Source organism: Theobroma umbraticum, unplaced genomic scaffold (assembly GCF_002168275.2).
Source record: "Theobroma umbraticum cultivar Fairchild unplaced genomic scaffold, ASM216827v3 scaffold_56.0, whole genome shotgun sequence".
NCBI lineage: Eukaryota > Viridiplantae > Streptophyta > Magnoliopsida > Malvales > Malvaceae > Theobroma > Theobroma umbraticum.
This window is the reverse complement of record NW_018397256.1, coordinates 12,185,821-12,206,341: the sequence shown is the minus strand read 5'-3', so window position 1 is coordinate 12,206,341 and position 20,521 is coordinate 12,185,821. Positions and strand designations below refer to the sequence as shown.

General features: G+C 35.5%; 5 protein-coding genes across 5 annotated transcripts; 4 read left to right on the top strand and 1 right to left on the bottom strand.

Moving 5' to 3' along the window:
* Positions 1-1,943: 1,943 nt before the first annotated feature.
* Positions 1,944-4,602, top strand: LOC110410615 (coiled-coil protein). Its single transcript, XM_021420396.1, has 6 exons — positions 1,944-2,232; positions 2,374-2,501; positions 2,608-2,711; positions 2,832-2,919; positions 3,205-3,266; positions 3,884-4,602. Exons 1-6 carry the CDS (start codon positions 2,120-2,122, stop codon positions 4,034-4,036), a joined length of 648 nt encoding a protein of 215 aa, XP_021276071.1. The 5' UTR covers positions 1,944-2,119; the 3' UTR covers positions 4,037-4,602.
* Positions 4,603-5,159: 557 nt separating this feature from the next.
* On the top strand, positions 5,160-8,517 carry LA1 (La protein 1). Its single transcript, XM_021420395.2, has 10 exons — positions 5,160-5,420; positions 5,523-5,601; positions 5,724-5,873; positions 5,976-6,118; positions 6,258-6,406; positions 6,632-6,733; positions 6,820-7,183; positions 7,521-7,668; positions 7,992-8,070; positions 8,204-8,517. The coding sequence occupies exons 1-10, from the start codon at positions 5,370-5,372 to the stop codon at positions 8,301-8,303; spliced, it is 1,365 nt and encodes a 454-aa protein (XP_021276070.1). The 5' UTR covers positions 5,160-5,369; the 3' UTR covers positions 8,304-8,517.
* A 326-nt stretch (positions 8,518-8,843) lies between these two features.
* On the top strand, positions 8,844-9,976 carry LOC110410616 (dynein light chain 1, cytoplasmic-like). Its single transcript, XM_021420397.2, has 2 exons — positions 8,844-9,344; positions 9,429-9,976. The coding sequence occupies exons 1-2, from the start codon at positions 9,207-9,209 to the stop codon at positions 9,582-9,584; spliced, it is 294 nt and encodes a 97-aa protein (XP_021276072.1). The 5' UTR covers positions 8,844-9,206; the 3' UTR covers positions 9,585-9,976.
* Positions 9,977-11,616: 1,640 nt separating this feature from the next.
* On the top strand, positions 11,617-17,435 carry MYB3R-4 (myb domain protein 3r-4). Its single transcript, XM_021420089.2, has 12 exons — positions 11,617-11,826; positions 12,156-12,370; positions 12,578-12,632; positions 12,835-12,892; positions 12,976-13,070; positions 13,186-13,289; positions 13,625-13,753; positions 13,975-15,766; positions 16,100-16,446; positions 16,610-16,724; positions 16,800-17,027; positions 17,119-17,435. The coding sequence occupies exons 2-12, from the start codon at positions 12,288-12,290 to the stop codon at positions 17,242-17,244; spliced, it is 3,132 nt and encodes a 1,043-aa protein (XP_021275764.1). The 5' UTR covers positions 11,617-11,826; positions 12,156-12,287; the 3' UTR covers positions 17,245-17,435.
* Positions 17,369-20,351, bottom strand: ASP3 (aspartate aminotransferase 3). The gene is made up of 11 exons (XM_021420092.2): positions 20,159-20,351; positions 20,004-20,075; positions 19,772-19,917; positions 19,584-19,683; positions 19,360-19,480; positions 18,978-19,141; positions 18,702-18,839; positions 18,326-18,447; positions 18,017-18,111; positions 17,700-17,820; positions 17,369-17,602 (listed from the first exon to the last, which is right to left on the bottom strand). The coding sequence occupies exons 1-11, from the start codon at positions 20,348-20,350 to the stop codon at positions 17,518-17,520; spliced, it is 1,356 nt and encodes a 451-aa protein (XP_021275767.1). The 5' UTR covers position 20,351; the 3' UTR covers positions 17,369-17,517.
* Between the last annotated feature and the right edge of the window lie 170 nt (positions 20,352-20,521).

Below are 20,521 nucleotides of genomic sequence, written 5' to 3'. Positions count from 1 at the left end.
AACTTTGATGAAAAGAATGAACGCTTCCTTCATTACCCTTATCCCTAAATGTAATAACCCCACAGCATTTACGGAATACAAACCACTCAGCATGGTCGGGAGCTTATACAAGGTAATGGCAAAGGTTTTAGCCAATAGATTCAGAGTGGTTATTGAGAATGTTATTAGTCCGAACCAATTTACATTCATCAAAAGTAGACAAATTATGGACTCCACGCTCATTGCTAATGAGCTTGTTGACTGTCCTTAGAAAAGGAGAGAAGGTGGGAATTCCTCCTCAGGTCAAGCATAAGTGCAAAACAAATAGGTCTGGTCTAGAGATTTCATTTTCAGAAAGCAGAAGCTGTTGTTTTCCTTGAGTCGAGATCCTTCCAAATGGGATTTCAGGAAGAATCCTAACTACCTGTCTGGTTTCCAAAAAGCTTGGTGATCATTGTGCAGGTCGCAAGTGCCACAGCCACATTCGGGATGACCTTCTCCTCCTCAATGTCTGTTGTAGAATACTACCTTCTGAACCGTTTCCCAGTTCCTTATGGTGAGTTACATAATCCTAGCACCTCTACGAAGAGGGGTCAAAAAGGATTGTTTTCCATAAAAATCCATTGTTCAAACCTGCAACCTGTTCTGGCAGCTCTCTACTTCATTGTTGTGTCCATCATTGCGGCCTTAATAGGTCAACAAGCTGTCGATAGCCTGATCAGATTAACCGGAAGGAAAAGAATCCATTATCATCTTTGTTCTAGCCTTCACGATATTCGTCAGCGCCCTTTCACTGGGTGAGAGCATCCCTGTAATTCTCATTTCTCTGTACTACCTTGGGTTTGCTCTTATTTTTGTCCCTTTTGTTCATGGTTTGTAGGAGGGGCTGGCATATCAGGCATGGTTGAGAAGATTGAGCAGAATGATTACATGGGATTTGAGAACCTCTGCAAATACGAGGATTGCCTTATTCTTTGCAGCAACTACTTTTCACTTGTGTTGGTTTCCTGTATTACTACCGCATGCAAACAGATTCATGACTGTTAATTGACGATTTTTTTTCTCCCAAACAAATAAATTAGGCCTATATTCAAAATAAATTTTTTTAAAGATTTAATATTCTTACTTTTTTATATTATAAATTTATTTTTTATAATTTTTATATTAAAAATACTGAATATATATTATAAAAGAAATTCAAATTTTATTTTAATGTTCATAAAAATTAAAGACAGACAAACATTTAGAAAAAGAAAAATTACTATTCTTTTACTATTTAATGTTGCTTGATTAATAGTTCAATGTTTGATGTAAAATAAATATATTTGATAAGACATTTCAATTTTTTTTTTTACATTTCATACTTTTTTAAATATTTTGAAATAAAATCGTTCTTTAAACATTTAATATTCTTATTTTTAAATTTTAAATTTATTTTTCTTAATTTTTTATTAAAAAGTATTGAATATCTATACTAATTAACATAAAATAATCAAAATAAAAAATTTTGTCTTCTTTTCAAAAAAAATTATCTTAATATCTGTAAAAATTAAAAAAATATTTAAAATTAAAAAATGTACCATTCATTTATTAAGTTTAATGTTAATAAATACGATTAGTGTGCTTGTCAATGTAAAAGAAATAAATAAATTATCATAATAAAAATAATTATTAAAAATTCATTTTAATTTTTATAATGACATTTTTTTATCAAAAATTCCTCGACAAATAATTTAATGGACTTCACTTTATCCTTCCATTTGTAATCGAAACTATCACTATTAATAAAATTTAATTACATTAATATTAAGATATACTTGAATAAAATAAAAAATATAAATATTAATTAAAAATTACAAAAATCTATTTGCTTAGATCAATAGCAATGGAAAAAGAAATAAAAAAAAGAATTTAACCCCGTAACGCCGTAGTCACGTACTAGTAGCGGCGTAGCTTAATTGAAACGCTGTTATGTGGAAAAAGGCGGAGCACCAAACACCGATCTCCTTAGTCCTTGGGCAATCGTTATTCCCAACAAATCCCTAATTGAAGGGGGAAAAGAAAACCTAATTTCCTCTCTGGTCTCACAAGGGAGAAAAGGGTTAAAAGGAAGAACTTTTTTTTTTTCCAGACCAAAAAAATGGTGTTTTACTTCAAAGCCCGACCAGAGGCTGGCGATTACACCATTTTCATGGGACTTGACAAGTACGAGAACGAGGAGCTCATCAGATACGGCTTCCCCGAAGACATTTGGTATTTCCTTTCATGATTTTGTTTTCAATTGCAATAAAAATTATTGAAATTTCGTCATTTTTGCCATATATAAACGTAGTTGGGCTTTTTTCTTTTTTGTTATTTAGGAAATTTGGGTGATTGAATTTCGTTTTATTACAGGTTCCATGTGGATAAAATGTCATCTGCTCATGTTTATTTACGACTTCAGAAAGGTCAAACCATCGATGATATAAGCGAAGGTGTGCTCGAAGATTGCGCTCAGCTTGTTAAAGCTAATTCCATCCAAGGTTTATATTTAGTTTCATCAATTTCTTTTTGTAAAATGTAATTTAAATATGTTTGATATAATAAGTTGTAATTTCCTTTTTTTCTTTGATTATTGTGTGAGGTTAGGCAACAAAGTGAACAATATTGATGTTGTTTACACTCCATGGTCCAATTTGAAGAAAACTCCGTCCATGGATGTTGGACAAGTTGGCTTTCACAATCCCAAGATGGTAAACTTCTTTATTTTTATGAATATTGTTATTATTATTATTATTGTTGTTGTTGTTGTTGTTGTTCATTTGTGTTTTCTTCTGGAATGGATGTTTGTCTGATTTTATCATGTGATTTAGGTACGGACTGTGAGAGTGGAGAAGCGGATAAATGACATAGTTAACAGGTTGAACAGGACTAAAGTGGAAAGGAAACCTGATTTAAAAGGTATGCAAATGAATGTGGTTTCATTTTCTGCAATGCCTTAGTGCTAGAGATACTATTATCATTGTTTATGAAAGCAATTTGGTGTGATTTCTGTGGTTTTTTATTTCACTTGTTCTGTTTTCTGCATCTTGTTTCCCATCATAGTATGCATATTCTTATTCTATATCTGTTTTGCCCTTTGCGTCTTCTACACTTCTTTACATTAGGTATCCTGGTCTTGAAATTAGTATTGTTTTATCTAATCTTGATGTCAGTGAGGGCACTTATTATTATATGTTGTTGCAGCTGAGAGAGAAGCTGTTAATGCAGCGGAAAGAGCAGAGAGAAAGCAACAGCTGAGGGAAAAAGTAAGCTCCTTTTCCTTAGACTGTTTTTTCCTTATTTGGTCAATTTGATGGCAGCTAAATCAGTTGATGGTTTATGTGGGTATACTATAGAACATGAATATCCTAATTGGCTGTAGCATGGAAATGAAAGTTATCCTACAGGATTTTGCTTAGGGTAAAAAGTTATTTACATCATAGCAGATTTATGGAGCTGAAGCAGGTGCAGGATGATCTATAAAGAATAAAGGATAATAGCACCTATGTGTTGTAGTTTTGTTATGTTAATAGACTGGGGTTTTGTTTCTTGTTCACTTTCTTAGACCAAATATGGATCTATATAGTGAGGTACTGGAAACTATGGTCAGGATGGCACAATGATTGAATGGACTCATGTTCAGCTTTTCTATGCTGCTAATAATTCAGATATTTGCCTTGAAAGCCTAATAATTTCATATGGGTGTTTATGGGATATGATGTGGTTTGTCCAATACAACAGGCGCTAAACATTGAATTGTATTTACAATTCCTGGATTTTGATAAAGAAATTTGATTATAGGTGATCACATACACATGTACACGCATGACACGCGTTCTTGATTATATGTCTAAAATGATAATCCCTTTGATTTCGCTGGTAGAAACGACGTGAGGAACTGGAAAAGCTTGAGAAGGAAAGGCAAGCAGAGATAAGAAGCTATAAGGGTCTCATGGTCTCTGAAAAGATGACATCAAACAAACAAATTGCAGCAACAAGCAAGTCATTGCAGGAACTTGAAGAGGATTTTATGTGAAGCATATTTCAATGCCAATTAAGATGTTGCTAGCTGCTGAGCAAAAAAAAGAAAAGATGTTGCTAGCTGCCTAAAACCTGCTGGCTTTCAAAGAAGGGTGGTTTGTTGTTAATTTTCTATTGCAGGCTTGAAGTTATTTCCCTCATGAATAAGTCACCAAAGTCCTGACTATTTACTTCTATCCGGATTGATCAGAAAAAAAGACAAACATGGAATGGAAACTAACTTCAAAGAGTAAATGGAGTCAAGGTTGAGGGTGGGGGAGATGAACTTCTGTTGTAGTTGCTATATATTGTACTAAACATATTCAAATCTCCATTGCTGGTTAACTTGTGATTGTTTTGCATTTTCATATTTATTCTGATGGCAAGTTTGCAAATGATTATGCCATATTACCATGGTTTTGATTTTGTTTTGTCCATGTTTACCACAAAAACTCACCTGTGCCATAACGGGATGCACGACGATTGAGAATGTGGAAATGTCTAACTGCAGATGAATTGTTGATAAAGTTATATGGTTGTGCCTATTTCATTTTCAAGAAGATGACTACTAAGGTTGATTGACTTTTGGTTCTGGTGATGATGTTTCTCTTCTTCTTCTTGTGGTGTTTCTTCTTTCTTGTCCATGTTTGTAGTGAGCACGAGATCAAATTAGGTCAATTATGGTATGTCAGATGTTATGATCTTGGGTGGTAAAGTCCAATGAGTTAAACAATAAATGTATTTTTTCATGTGGATTGTGACATATGGCCTTATATATAGATTTTCTGTGCTTCCAGTCGGTAGATGGTTTTATTTTAATTGTTTGCATTAAATTAAATTTTAACAAAAATATATTTAAAAATTATTTTATTTAAAGTTTTTAAAATTTTTAACTAAAAATAGTTTATAAATAAGAAAAAGTGATAAAACTTTAAAAATTTTAATTATTTTAATTTTTCTCTTGAATTCAATTTATTTCCTAATTTCAGAACAAAAGAAAAAAGAAATCTTTTTTGGACTTCGAATGGGGGCATCAATGGGTAGTTATGTGTTGACGTGGCAGAGAGACAAAGATTTTGGCAGTTAAGAAAGAAAACTTACTCAAACTTAAAATGACAGGGAGAAGTTCCGAGTTCGTGCGGGAAAGTAAACTCAAACCGCATATCCCATGTGGTCGTGTCGGACTCGTGTTCGAGTTTTCGGAGTCGATACAATAGAAACAGAGACATTTAAAAAAGCCCACTCTTTATAATTCCTAACCGAAACTACCCCTAAACCCTAAACATCCCGCGACGCTCTCTCTTCTTCGATCTCTCTCTCTTTGTCTCTCAAGCATTTAACGTGCAACAATGGCGACGCCTTCTTTGGGCGAAGAGACTGCCAAGGCTGTTCTTCGCCAGGTCAAAATCCTCCTCTCCCATCTTTTTCTAAGTTTAATTTCCTTTTGTTCTTGACTCGCTTCAAAAATGATTTTTATTTAATTTTATTTAATCAATTTACAGGTGGAGTTTTACTTCAGCGATAGCAATATTCCAAGAGACGATTTTCTCAAGAAAAAAATCAGCGAGAACGAAGATGGCAGTATCCTTTCTCAAGAAACTTTGTTACTTGTTGTTTGAATGTGGAGAGAGTATATTATTTATTTATTTATTTATTTAATTCCTGGTGCTTAATTTTTGTTGATCTTGACTGTGAGTAAAAAGTGGTCAGTTTGGCATTGATTTGCTCGTTTTCAAAGATGAGAGCACATTTGAACTTAGGGGCTGTGAAGGCAGAAGATGTACCAGAGGTTACTTTGAAAGCCGTTGCTGAAACTCTAAGAACTTCCTCTTCCCTCAAGGTTTCTGAAGATGGTCAGTTTTACAAACTCGAAGAGAAGAAAAAGTTTTTTTTTTTTTCTTGTAAGCTAAGAAAGAGTTTTTTTCTTATTCGGAATTTGGGTTTTTGCCTTTCAGGGAAGAAAGTTGGTAGGAGCACTGAGCTATTAGAGCCCGAGGAATTGATACAGCAATTGGACAGTAGAACAATTGCTGCCTCACCATTCGAGTGCAATGTCAAGAGGGAGGATGTAGAAGCCTTTTTTGGTCAGTATGCTAAGGTATTGCTCAATGCGAATAGTTTTTCTGGTTTCAATTACTTTCTTGTGTAATTACATTTGTGAAAGCCAATAATTTGTGTAGGGGTTATGGATATTTTTGTGGTTTAATGTATACTGATTATCTTCTTTCCTATTTTAGGTTAATAGTGTAAGGTTGCCTCGTCATGTGGCACACAAAAAGTACTTTTGTGGCACTGCTTTGATTGAGTTCTCAGCTGAGGAGGATGCTCAAAATGTGCTGGAGCAAAGCTTGGTTTTTGCAGGCGCTGAGCTGGAACTAAAACCAAAGTAAGCTATACTTGTGGCTATGTATTTTGTCGCAATTTGTTTGCCTAATGGTGTCATATATTGAAATAGATATAATCAGTATTGACATCGTAAATGAATGAGAAAATATAAACAAGTTGTGTGATATAGTTGATTTGTAAATAGATGTTGCTTGTGAATAAGTGGTTGTAGTTGCTGTTATGATTTTATTTTCTGATGTGATAGTTCTCACAATTTTCATTTCAGGAAGGATTTTGATGCTATAAGAGAACAAGAAGCAGAGGAGCTTGAGGATTATCGTCAGAGCACAGGTTCAAATGGTGATTACAACTCAAAGGCAGGAGAAAAGTAAGTAATTAAACCATAATCTTCAACTGGCATTAGTTTTTGTTGTCATATGTTGGTAACCAAACTCCATGTAATGATTATTACAGATACCCCAAGGGCTTACTTGTTGGATTTACATTAAAGAGCATTTCAGCTGGGGACTCTGCAGAGCAAAATGGTTCTGATGAACTCACTAAGGATGGTACTAATGCTTGTAAAATAGAAGAAGGGTTAGACTCAGGGAATGCTGCTGGAAGCAGTGAAAAGAAGACTACAGAAAATGACAATGACAACAAAGAAGAGATTGATGAGAAACATGTTGTGTGGAGTGAAGGAATGAACACCAAAAATCCTATTCAAAAGGTTGAAGAGAAGGAAAATAAATGCACTGCATCTATCTATAAAAATGATATGAATGTTGTTTTGCGTGAGGATTTGAAGGGTGTCTTTCAAAAATTCGGCACTGTAAAGGTATTATTAAGGAGGATGGTTTCTTCTTCTGTTTCCTTGAGATTTAGAGCCTTCATTATTTTCTCCGTGTTGATCCTTACAAAAATTCATTTGTTAATACTTCATGAGGTTTAATAGTGTTAATTGAAATTGGTCTCTTTTCTGGATTGTTTACTTATATCGTAATTTGTTTTACATTTTTTACTTCTATACAAATGAATAACTAAAAACTAAAAGAAAGATGAAGTAACAGACCTTGTACTAGATAATTGTTTCTCTAGGTTCTTTTTTATTAATTTGATATTTCTTATTCGTTATTTACTTCTTACTCATCGTACATATCCTTTTACATGTGAAGTATGTTGACTTCAAAGCTGGAGAGGATAAAGGTTACATACGGTTTGATGCACCTGAAGCAGCCCAGAAAGCTCGTGCTGCTGCAGTCCTGGCTAAAGAGGGTGGTTTGGTTGTCAAAAATTTCGTTGCTACTTTAGAACCAGTAACTGGTAAGGCAGAAACAACTTCCATTATATTTCATTTACTCCTTAATTTGAATTTTCTTGTTGCATGTTGTGTAATTTTTGTTCCTGTTGTTACTAGAAGGTTTTACTAGGATGGTTACCTTTATAAACTATGACAATTACTTGGTGTGTATGGCTTAGAAAGCCGTATGATCACTGTGATGTCACAGTTGATCTTCTTATCAACTAATTTTCATCTTACATAAAACGGAAAAATGTGTATTACATGAGGAACTGAGGACTTCTGGTCAAGAGAGCCTGAGGTATTAGATGAGGAACTGATAAGAGGGCTGGGTAATGTTTTGTAGGTGATGCTGAGAGGGAGTATTGGAGTCTACTTCGTGGTAACCAAGAAAAGCATCGGGAAAGCAAGCGTTTTCCAGCAAGGTCAGTGCCATACTCTTTCTACAGCTTCATTCTTTCGTTGAAGAAGAAATTGCCCAGGAAATCCCCAGTCTACAGTCTTTCTTCTATTTAAGTTGCTGGTTTAATTTTCTTATCTTTTATTGATGCTTCTCAGGGGAGGAAAGCACTACAGAGGTGGAAAACATTCCCGTGGTAGAGAAAACGATTCTCCAGTAGGTCGTCCAAATAAAGCTAGAAAGACCGGATCAGCATGAGAGGATCTATCGACTTGAGATGGGTTTTGAGATCATTTTTGCACCATAGCTTGAGATTTTTTGGGGGGAAAGAAGCCATGGTGCTTGTTCATTTCTGGTTGAAGTTAGCCATAAGTTGTAAACATTTGCTTTAGTATAACATGTTGCAACACGTTTTTGTAGGTCGAATAATTTTAACATATGTTATTTTGATGCCTTTAGTTTTTCGAGTTAACTGTGAAGATGTGAATTTCATTACACTAATTATTACTATCAAGACAATCAAACGGGTTTGGCCATGGCCTATTGGTTTGCAAACATAGAGGATAATAAGGTAGTGTATTTGGATGAAATGAATCATCTCGCTTCCATTTGTGGATTTGTGTTTTGTTCTTTTGTGGGAGAAAGAAACGTTAACCCATTGACTCCATGGTAGTAAGTTCTTTGATTCCAAGTTATCGTCCCAAATCTTATCACATCAGGACCCTGAAAAAAATGAAATGCAAGAAAATATTCCATTCTCTTTAATTACTTTTTAAAATTCCATGACTAATTTTTTATTGGTAAAGGACGTCTAGAACCCAAATACAAAATTGTACTTTGTTTTCATTTGATTCTAAACTTGGTAAGGGCACTGATTCCTTGCTTGATATCTGCCTCACCTTCTTTACCCTTTGCAATAACATCTCAAAATATAGTTACAGATACAGGGAAGAGGGAGATGAGGTGAAAGGGAAGTTCATAAAAAGAATAAGAAACATGGCAGCTTGAAAGTCCAAGGGAACATCGAATGATTGTTCCTTCAGGCTAGGAAAGAGGGACGAGGCTGTGTCTATCTTCTCTGTTTCTTTCTGCTAAAATCTGTTTCTTCCCAGTCTCCCAGGTTTCTTTGATATCAGCAGGTTGAGAGAAAGAAAGGAAGAGATGTTGGAGGGTAAAGCCGTGATTGAAGAGACAGACATGCCCTTGAAGATGCAGTCTCAAGCCCTGGCTTCTGCTTCTCGGGCTCTTGATCTCTATGAAGTCTTTGACTACATTCCCATCGCTGCCTATATTATAAAGGTTATCAGTTCATTTCAGACCATCCCTTGTTTTGTTTTCTGTTTTTTCCTTTACACAACCCTCCGGATTCTTACTTGTGTACAGGATTTTGACAAGATGTATGGGCCTGGATGGCAATGCGTGGTGGGTACAAACTTCAGTTGCTTCTTCACCCATTTAAAAGGAACTTTCATCTACTTTGCTTTGGCCACTCTCAACTTTCTCATCTTCAAGGGGAGCTGTAGTTCCACTTCTTCATGAAGTTGAGCTGGTTTGACGGTGGACTGTGAAAGAAAGACAGAAAGTCCTTGATCAGATAGGAAGGTGGCCATCTTTGGAATTAACTTGAAACGCAGTGCATCGATCAAATCGATAACAATATACAGACACAATCATCTCTCTTTTTTCATACATATGGCAGCTTCTTAATTTCTCTACCTCCACTCTGAACTCTTTGGGAGGCTCAAGTTTAATTAACTATTAAGACAGGTGCATTTCCATATGAGATTGCTATAAACCCTAAATACTACCCTATGTCTAGACCTTTTTGTTTAATTTCTATGTTTAATTAAAGATAAGCATATAATTTTCATAACTTTTTCTTTTTATATCATTGTTTACCTTCTTTGATAGAAACCTTTACAATCTTTAAATACAATGATCATAATTTGTCAATTATAATACTATTACTCCCTCCATCTTTTTTCTTTTGCTCATATTTTTTTTTTGGATGTCTAAAAATAAAGTCCTTTTTCATTTTTTAAGATATTCAAGACTTATATTATAATTTTTAGAAAAATTATAATATAAGATATATGAAAATAAAATTTTTTATTTTTTTTAGCAAAGTAAAAAGAAAAAAAAAGACAAATATTTAGAAACGGATTAAGCACTAAAACTTCTAATGTCTAATAAGTAAAGATGTAAATAGATAAAGTACTTGCTATTTTTTAAGTATCCAACCTTAAAATAAATATATCTACCATTTAAATCAAGTTTTAAAATATATGTGAACACCAGATTTAATATTGTGAGAATCAACAATTAATTAATTTAATTGTCACGAATTAAAATTCAAACCTGATATCATCATTTTCATTTTGATTCTCAAGACACTTGTTAACAAGAGAAAAAAATAAATCGAAAACGATATTTTCTTTTTTTATTTAGAAAATAAATTTAAATTTAACTTTTCGAATAAATGCAAGCGCATTTATTATCAAACCGAATGCTTAAGCATAAAATAATAATGACAATAATATATTAAAAAAGAATAAAAATAAAATTAATACATAAAAAAACTTGTAATTATGAAAATACAATACATTCGTTTATGTTGTTTGGGGACACGTGTATTTGTTGTCGGTGATGCTAAGCTTCGATGGGCAATATGTATCGGGAAAAGTCCTTCAAGTATTTAATTTCAGATTTACTCTATAATTACTCATTACTAAAAAAATAATAATAATATTTAATGTATTGTCAATAACTTTCATATATTATCAATTCATCAAACATTACCACTTCATAATAAAGCTTTTAAAAACTTAAAAGTAAAATAAAAAACTTTTTAATAATTAATTAAATAAAAATAAAATATTTTCACTTTTCTCCAAACGTGGCACGGTCTTTGTTGTTCTTCAACTCATTCAAAATATTTTTTGTCCTTTTTTTTGTTTTTCTTGTTATTCTTCTTCTATTAAAAATAAGAAGATAATCAATATTTAAAGGAGATGTTAATTTTTTTAAAATAAATAAATTAGTATTTTTTTATTTAGATTTGGGTTTAGGGTTTTAATTTAATTGAGTATAATCATTGTGTTGTAAGTTGCTTTGTATATTTTTGTTATAATTTTATTTTTTGGAATTGTTGATATCGGAGTTTACATGTTTGAGTTTAATTGTTGACCATTTTATTTTTTTTTTGTAGTTTGAGTGAAAATAAGAAAAAGGTTTGAGTGAAAATATTTTATTTTTATTTAATTAATTATTATAATATTTTTATATTTATTTTAAAGTTTTTATAAATTTTATTATTTATCTTGTTAATGAGGTGGCAGTATTTAGTGGATTAAGAATGTATCATGCATTAAATATTAATCTAGAAAAAGAAAAGAGAAAAAGGTTAAAAAAAAAATTTGGCCGTTGGGAATTTGAAAAAAAAGGCCAGCGTAGAGACAATGGACGGCCACGATTCCAACGTGGAAAAATCCTGACCATTAAATTCAAGACATGTTCGATCTTTAACCATAGGGTTTGAAACTCCATTAGTCCGCCCCTTTATGTTTGAATAGCTCTCAAGACCGTTTCATTTTCTCTCTCTCTCTCTCTCTCACGCTTTGCTCTCTCTCATATATTTTCATCTTCTATAATCTTCGCAGTGCATTTGCAGATCTCTGTCTTTAGTTTCTGTTCCTCTCTTCGCCTGGATCTGCAAATGCGCGGCGTTTCGACTTCCTCTCTCCTCCGATTCTTCATTTCTCGGTTTTCCAAGCTTAGTTCGGTGAGTGCTTTACTTCTTTTCCTTTTTTAGGGTATTTTTTTCATCATCTTATGAATTTGAAATTTCTTCCATCGATCTTGATGTCTATTCCAAATACTAAACAATTTGCTTTAAAAGCTTAATCCAATTTCTGAGTGTTGAAATCTGAATGAAATCAAATTTTAATAATGATCTAGGGTTTGAATTTGAGAGAAATGATTAATTTTGAACTCGAATTCTCTACAAATTTTCAAATCGTTGACTTCTGACTTTTTAATTACTATAAAATAACTTTCAAATTGTTTTCTTTTTTTCTGATTCTTTTTTATTTTTTTACCCTTTTATGTTAGCTTGTCCTGTTGTTTCGCGGGGAGGAAATTTGTAGTTAGGTTGATTTATAATGATTTGGAGAGCTTATTGCGAAGAGAAACGTTGTCGAGTGGGAATTGGGGTATGCAGATTTATTCATCTACAAGGAAACTATGGAAGGTGATAGAACAAAATCGACTCCTTCAGTTGGGCTCAGCATCAGCGATGGTGCTCAGACGATGCGAGCTCTTCATGGGTATATTCTCTTAAAGGCATAATGACTGTTACTTTTAATACCTCTTGCTTGAAAAATTTAAAACCATTCTTCGTGTTCTTGGCTGCTCTCGTCCTTGTCATAGTGGTTTTTTTTTTTTTAACTCTTACTAAATTGGTATGTTCTCTTACAAGAAATTGACTGTTTTATGTACTGCTGAATTTTTCTGACTTTGCAATCCTTCTATAGGAGGACTAGTGGTCCTACAAGACGTTCTACAAAAGGGCAATGGACAGCTGAAGAGGTATATATCTTTCCCTAGTTTATGGTTGCTCTCCCCTGTTTTAGTAAGACAATACCTCCTGATAACTTTATGACAATGGATCCAGTGATTTTAGTCCCATCCTTTAATTTATTTGTGCGTGTGCCTGTTTCTGTGTATGTATATGTATATGTATATATTTAGATGATTTTCCATTTGACAAGCATATTATATTTGCTTCCAGGATGAGATTCTGCGCAAAGCTGTTCAACGCTTCAAAGGAAAAAACTGGAAAAAGATAGGTATGATTTTCGAATAGAAGTGGCATCATAGCTCTTTGTGCATCGTTTTGCTTGATCTAATTGTAAAGCTGGTTTATCTGCAGCGGAGTGTTTCAAGGATCGGACTGATGTACAGTGTTTACATAGGTGGCAAAAAGTCTTGAATCCAGAACTTGTTAAAGGGCCATGGTCAAAAGAGGTCATTATTTTTGTTACTTTCTTTCTCACAATTCCTTGAATCGACTGTTCTTGATAAAATGAACTGTTTTTCCTTTGATATGGCATTTTGAGTCGCTTTTGTGAAATTTAAACAGGAGGATGAGCTAATAATTGAGTTGGTGAACAAATTTGGGCCTAAAAAGTGGTCAACCATTGCTCAGCACTTACCTGGACGTATTGGAAAACAATGCAGAGAAAGGTGTGATTGTAGAGCTGTTAATTTTAATATTTAACCCCACTTACATTTGGAACTTTGGAAATGGCCAAGGAGGGAGGGGGAATTTTGGATTCTTGGAATCTGACCTTTCTTAGAGTGGTAACACTAGGCTAAGCCTAGTTGCATTGGTTTAAACCTATTGATTTTAACAGTTTGTGAGAGTTTTTCCTTCTGGATGTTATTGTAAACATATTCTTCTGGACTGCATAAAAATATTTTGCTGTTGCAAAGCTCCCTTTTTCAACCAAAATACAAGGAAAAAAAAAAAACTCGTTCCTGTCTTACATTTGTGCTCATCCAACTAAGTACTGATGTAGGTGGCATAATCATCTTAATCCTGCCATAAACAAAGAGGCATGGACTCAGGAAGAAGAACTGGCTTTGATTCGTGCTCATCAGATTTTTGGGAACAGATGGGCAGAGCTCACAAAGTTCTTGCCAGGAAGGTATGTCAACTTATTATTTTTGAGAGGCCATACCTTTCCATCAATTCAATGTTATGTAGAGGTCACCTATATTCTATATTCTTTTATTCTTACTGCCTCCAGTGACTGCAAGTCATCGTCTGATATTTTTGTAATGTTCCGCTAATTAGAAGCTAATATAATTTTTGCATTTGACTTACCAATGACTTGCTTTTATCTCCATCGTTTTGTATGGGTAACAGGACAGACAATGCAATAAAAAATCACTGGAACAGTTCGGTAAAAAAGAAATTGGACTCTTACGTAGCATCCGGCCTTCTAGACCAATTTCAGTTCCCCCTTCTTGCAAATCAAAGCCAGCCTATGCCTTCATCTTCTTCAAGGGTGCAGAGCAATGTAGATGATAGTGGTGCCAAATGTAGGACAGAAGCAGAGGACATATCAGAATGCAGCCAAGAATCAAGCATGATTGGCTGCTCTAAGTCTGCAAGTGATATGGCTAATGCTGCTGTAAATACAAGAGAGCAGCAATTCCACTTGTCTGAAATGCCTGGTGTGGCAAAGGAGAAGATTTCCAGTCCAGCGCTATGTTCAGAAGAGTATTACCCATCTTTGGAAGATGTCAATTTCTCCATTCCAGAAATATCTTGTGAAGCAGGGTACTCTGCTAGTGGGGATTATCAGTTTAGTTTACCAAATCTACCTAATATTTCTTCCATAGAATTGGGGCAAGAATCATCAGGGTTGCCAACTCACTGTATAGATGCTAGCGAAAGCCATGAAGTGATGAATGCTGCATTTCAAACTTCTGTAGGATTAAATGCTCCTACATCTTTTGTAAATATGGTTACAACTTCTGACAAACCAGAGCTTATGTTGATAACTGATGATGAATGTTGTAGGGTCCTATTCTCGGAGGCAGTGAATGATGGATGTTTTGCCTCTGAAAATTTTACACAAGGATCTAATATTGTTGAACTGGGTGGCTGCACAAGTTCATCACTTTGTCAGGCTTCAGACATCCAAATATCTGAAACTGGAAGAACTCCAGCCTCACAATCTAATTGTCCTTCAAGGTCTGAAGTATTAGCGACATCATGCTGTCAGTATTTTGTGTCTCCTTCAGTTGCTTCAGTGGGGTATGGCACACTTATGTCTGGCAGAGAGCCCAGTCAGTTAAATGGTCAACCTTTTGGACCTCAAGAGCAGGAATTTACTATGAATGCACATGATGGCTTTATCTATACTAATGATGATCATACAGATAATACAGACCTGCCAGAGCAATTATACCTTGCCAAGGATTCTTTGAAGTTGGTTCCGGTGAATAGTTTTGGTTCAGAATCTGATGCAATGCAAACTTGTGCCACTGTGGATGATGAGCCAAACTTGCCTGAAGAACAAGATGTTGGAGCTCTATGTTATGAGCCACCTCGATTTCCAAGCTTGGATATTCCATTTTTCAGCTGTGATCTTATACCATCTGGCAGTGATATGCAGCAAGAATATAGTCCCCTTGGTATTCGCCAGCTGATGATGTCTTCCATGAACTGCATCACTCCATTTAGGTTGTGGGATTCACCATCTCGAGACGATAGTCCTGATGCTGTGTTAAAAAGTGCTGCCAAAACTTTTACTGGTACACCATCCATATTGAAGAAACGCCACCGTGACCTTTTGTCACCTTTATCAGAAAGAAGAAGTGACAAAAAGCTGGAAACTGACATGACATCCAGTTTGACCAAAGATTTCTCTCGTTTGGATGTTATGTTTGATGAGAGTGGGACTGGCAGCACATCTCAGGCTTCTCAATCTGAACCTAAAACCCACTCTGGTGCCTCCATGGAAGAAAAAGAAAACCTATGCCAAGCATTTAATGGGGAGCAAGACAATGGGGGAGATCGCACTGAATCGTTTGATGATAAAGCTCAGAAGAAAGATTCTAATGGAATTAATTCCCATGGGAATATGGCAAAAGAAGCCTGCGATATTGATACAAAGGACAAAACTGATGCTGACGCTTCCAATAAAGTTGTGAGTTTTTTTTTTTTTTTGCCCCATTTTAGTATTTTGATGTTAGTTTCTAGCTTAAGGTGCAAATGTTTGATTAAATCCCTGTCAATTTTTTTGGACCTATTATTTAATGATGATTTGATTAGGAGTAACACACCAATGGTGATTGTTTATTTAACTCTGACGTAACGCTGATAGCTGTATGTACATCTTACACTGTTTTCTTTTGTGATCTTATGTTGGAAATCTTGGTCATAATTCTTCTTTCTTTATTACTCTTCCTTTCCTTTTGGCATCAAATGTTGAATTATTTATTATCTACTAATCTCTCTCTCTCCTCTCTGCTTTTGACAGGTCCAACGGCCTTCAGCAGTGCTTATTGAGCATAATATAAATGATCTTCTATTGTTTTCTCCTGATCAAGTTGGTCTTAAAGCAGACAGACCATTATTGGCTTCAAGCACACGAACTCCAAGAAATCAGTTTCATAAAAGCTTTGGAGCTATATCAAATCAGGGTTTTGCTTCTGAATGCTTATCCGGAAATGCATGCATAGTTGTTAGCTCTCCTACTTTGAAAATAAAGAACAGTGAAGGCCACTCAATTGCTGTTACTACTGTGCAATGTGTGACTTCATCAGCAACCGCAGAGAATTTGGTTGATAATGCTGGGATTGATGCTGCTATTGAAAATCATAATATGTTAGATTCCACTCCTTCCTATTGTCATTATGCTGTCATAGTATTTTACTATTTTGTTTTGCTATTCAGTGTGCTTGTACTGCTACTTTTCTTTTATTTTCTACTTCAAATGCTAGGATAAATCGATTTGTTGCTTATGAACTTACGTGATGTGGATTCCCAGATTTGGTGAAACTCCATTCAAAAGAAGTATCGAATCCCCATCAGCGTGGAAGTCTCCTTGGTTCATCAACTCTTTTGTTCCGGGTCCAAGGATTGACACAGAAATAACAATCGAGGTATAACAACTTCAGGTAGATTTAGAATCTATAAGTTTTTGCTTATGCTTACTAATAATCCGAATTCCTTTCCAGGACATAGGATATCTTATGAGCCCTGGGGATAGAAGCTATGATGCCATTGGGTTGATGAAGCAATTAAGTGAGCATACCGCGGCTGCTTATGCTGATGCCTTGGAGGTTTTGGGAAATGAAACTCCGGAATCAATTGTAAAGGCGAGACGATCAAACAATCCTAACGTCAACGAGGACAAGGAGAATAACCAGTTGGAAAGCCGGTCACATTTGGCTTCAAATATCCTGGTACTACTAAGAAACTATGCTTAAGGTCCTCCTCTTCCTTATGCTGTTATTATTGAGCAATTAGCTGACAATGGTACGCAAACTTTTGCAGGCAGAGCGCCGGACTCTTGATTTCAGCGAATGTGGAACACCTGGAAAGGGAACTGAAAATGGGAAGTCGTCAACCGCCATGAGTAGTTTCTCAAGCCCCTCCTATCTTTTGAAAGGTTGCAGATAGTGACTTCTTTTGGCTAAAAAAGCACACCCCACCCCACGCCCTCCGCGGCAACGTATTACTGTTTGTAGTCTATACCATATATATATGTATGTCATTTTTTTTTGTTTTAAAAATTTGAATTCAATTTGTTGTGGATCTAATTAATTAATTGATAAAAAGATTGTTCAAGTGCATAAAAGATTCTTTCAGTATATTGAGGATTACACTTATTATTGAAATGGTGACAGAAGTGGAAAAACAAATACAACTGATGTGATTGGCTGTGAAAGCTTTCTATGACATACGAGTAACGGCAGCATGAATTGCATCAGCAAGATGAGGGACAGTCTTGGAGCTCAGACCTGCCATGCTAATCCTCCTGCACACGAGAAAATATGTGAATGGGAATCACAATCCAGCAAAAAGTAAACAGCCCAATTTGAATAATTTGGTTTAGCAGGAAATGAGCTTCTTACCCATCAGAAGTCATGTATATGTGGTATTCTCTGGTCATAAAGGCTACTTGCTCTGAATTTAGTCCAGTGAAGGTAAACATTCCAATTTGTTTGATAATATGGCTCCAGTCACCAGGTGTTCCTGCCAAACGGGAAAGAAGCATAAATACAAGGATGAACCTTGTTCGAAAGTAGCTATCGAAAGTTATACAGAACAAGAAATAAGCATGCCCTAAAGTTGAATGATCTCTAGCATATTGTTGCATGGTGTATCGGTAGAATATCAAAAGAAAAGTAGGCAAGAAATTGAACTAAGATAGAAAGAACTTTGAGATTACCTCTAGCACGCAAAGCATCAAAAAGTTCCTGGCGCATGCTGATGATGCGGTCAGCCATTGCCTTCAACTCAATAGTCCAGTCATTGTACATGTTTCTGTTGGTGGAAAAGGAAAAAGAAAATTAAGGACATCCTTTTAGGAGTATGAAATCCATAAAAAGAAAGAAAACCAAAGTAAAAAAGCAGGATAGGTGTGATTTGTTGAGTCTATTTCCTCATGCATGGTATCTGCAAAACCCAATTAACAAATAGAGTTCTTGCAAACTGCAAGATGCAGGCAACAGCGATGTGGATAACCATAAACACATACCTGTCCTTCAGGATGGTAGCCACGATAGATGCACCATGAATTGGTGGATTTGAAAACATGGGCCGAATAACAAGTTTCAACTGGCTCTCAACCCTGCTGGCTACATCAGCTGTCTTGCAGACCTATTGATGATAAAATTTGTTATAAACAATCAGAATACCTTCTGTAGGTCCACAAACAAGACAGAGAAAGATGCACAAGTTGATCTACTAAGTCACAATTGTACATTGTGGTGACAAAATCTTGATAAGACATGACTTGTACAAAAAGAGAAACACACACACAAAAAAAAAAGAAAAAAGAGAAGCTACTATCAATCAAAAGATTGTTATTTAGTGAATACTAAATCTCATAGACATCAATCTTAGAGTCTTACAACGCTTAGTGCACCAACACGTTCCCCATAGAGGCCCATGTTCTTCGCATAACTCTGAGCAACAAAGCATTCACCACCATCAGCTACAAACATGCGAACAGACTGTGCATCTGCATCCAGATTGCCACTAGCAAAACCCTACAATAACAGGACCGCATTTAATCCACTTTGAAATGGTAACTTCATTCAAATCCAACCAATTAAATGATTCAAACTGTTTAAGTTTCTTGATATGCAAACGTAATATACACATTGTTGCATTCAGTTTCTACCTACCTGATAAGCACTATCAAAGAAAGGTAACAGCGCCTTTGATCTCATCAACCGCCTAATTTGCTCCCACTGCTGAAGGGTGGGATCAACACCAGTTGGATTATGAGCACAGGCATGAAGAAGCACAATAGCTCCAGAAGGGGCAGAACCAAGGTCCTCCAATAACCCTGTTAGCCACAAGAAAAGAATATCATATAATCAAGAAATTAACAGAATACAACTAAATCTATCAGGTCCTCATCGGACTCCAGAGAAGGAAGAATCAAAAACAAGGTATGCACAACTAAACATGAAGAAGCAACTTCAACAATAACGACACAAAATACACAATTGCATCCATGTAGCTAGTAAAAAACAATACACACATTTGTAGAAGTTTTCATACCCTGGAAATTCAATCCGCGTGTTGCTGGATCATAGTAGCGGTAAGTTTTCACAGATAGTCCTGACAGAGTAAAAATCTTGGGGTGGTTTCCCCATGTTGGCTGTGGAATGTAGATAGTGCGCTGCAAAACAACACCAAAAAGTACAGTCGAGAATGAAAATTGATTACCTCTAAATTGGCCCAAAGGTTAATAAATACATAATAAAAATAAACAAGAAGCTTACTTGATGATAATGCCTAGCCAAAAATTCAGCTCCAACTCTCAATGAACCGGTTCCAGACAAACATTGAACTGTAGTAACCCGATTCTCTCGAATAGCAGGGCTACATTCAAACAAAAAAGAAGATAAAGGGATTATAGAACAAAACTAATGCAAACTCTTTGATAAGATCAAAAATCCAATTAACAAACCTGTCAGCGCCGAAAATGAGCTTAGCACTTAATTTATTGAACTCTGCTAATCCGACAATGGGAAGATATTCCTTAACACGTGACCTGTCGTTGACCAACATTTGCTCTGCTTTTCTTACCACATTAAGAACAAGAGGCTTTCCTTCCTGTTACCAAAATACAGAGATATTGAACATTTCATGCAAGAAGAAACAAGAAAATCCAACGTTTTTCTGTAAAAGACGAAAATTACCTCGGTTCGATAAGCACCAACTCCTAAATTCAACTTGACAGGACTGGGATCTTTGTTATATGCAACGGTCACCTAATTAGCCAACGGTACGGATTAACTAACTGTACCTGCTTAGTTATTTTGATTATAATGAAAAAAGAAAGAGAGAGAGATACTCCGAGAATGGGATCTTCAGGGGCACGAACGACGTGAGAGAAAACCGACTCGCCGTGAAAACTGGCTGTGGCAGAAAATGATATGGCGGTTTGAGACTCCATCAACGGCGACGCGGACGCAAGGTGTCTGACCAGAGCGCTTAACCGCCGATCGGTGGGCGAAGGAGAAGATGACGTCAACTCTGGGCGCATGTTAGCTTTCTTGATGAGTTTGAACGCTTAATCTTAATCTACGCTTCTTCGTTTTTGTCCTTGGTAAATATTTTTGCTTTTGCTCGCGCTCGCCGAAACTGATAGTTCGGTTTTTGTTTTTATAAAGAAAAGATTGACAAAGAGCTCACGCCAGTACGCGGCGAGTGATGG

Bases quoted from the DNA above. Each gene is read 5' to 3' on its own strand.
- MYB3R-4 (XM_021420089.2), top strand. From the start codon at position 12,288: ATGGAAGGTGATAGAACAAAATCGACTCCTTCAGTTGGGCTCAGCATC. The intron at 12,633-12,834 runs GTATATATCTTT...ATTTGCTTCCAG, and splicing joins GGCAATGGACAGCTGAAGAG to GATGAGATTCTGCGCAAAGC. The intron at 13,754-13,974 runs GTATGTCAACTT...TATGGGTAACAG, and splicing joins ACAAAGTTCTTGCCAGGAAG to GACAGACAATGCAATAAAAA.
- LA1 (XM_021420395.2), top strand. From the start codon at position 5,370: ATGGCGACGCCTTCTTTGGGCGAAGAGACTGCCAAGGCTGTTCTTCGC. The intron at 7,669-7,991 runs GTAAGGCAGAAA...AATGTTTTGTAG, and splicing joins TACTTTAGAACCAGTAACTG to GTGATGCTGAGAGGGAGTAT. The intron at 8,071-8,203 runs GTCAGTGCCATA...GATGCTTCTCAG, and splicing joins AGCAAGCGTTTTCCAGCAAG to GGGAGGAAAGCACTACAGAG.
- LOC110410616 (XM_021420397.2), top strand. From the start codon at position 9,207: ATGTTGGAGGGTAAAGCCGTGATTGAAGAGACAGACATGCCCTTGAAG. The intron at 9,345-9,428 runs GTTATCAGTTCA...ACTTGTGTACAG, and splicing joins TCGCTGCCTATATTATAAAG to GATTTTGACAAGATGTATGG.
- ASP3 (XM_021420092.2), bottom strand. From the start codon at position 20,350: ATGCGCCCAGAGTTGACGTCATCTTCTCCTTCGCCCACCGATCGGCGG. The intron at 19,684-19,771 runs GTTTGTTAATTG...GTTTGAATGTAG, and splicing joins CTCATTTTCGGCGCTGACAG to CCCTGCTATTCGAGAGAATC. The intron at 18,112-18,325 runs GTATGTGTTTAT...TTCCACCAACAG, and splicing joins GCTACCATCCTGAAGGACAG to AAACATGTACAATGACTGGA.
- LOC110410615 (XM_021420396.1), top strand. From the start codon at position 2,120: ATGGTGTTTTACTTCAAAGCCCGACCAGAGGCTGGCGATTACACCATT. The intron at 2,502-2,607 runs GTTTATATTTAG...GTGTGAGGTTAG, and splicing joins TAAAGCTAATTCCATCCAAG to GCAACAAAGTGAACAATATT. The intron at 2,712-2,831 runs GTAAACTTCTTT...CATGTGATTTAG, and splicing joins GCTTTCACAATCCCAAGATG to GTACGGACTGTGAGAGTGGA.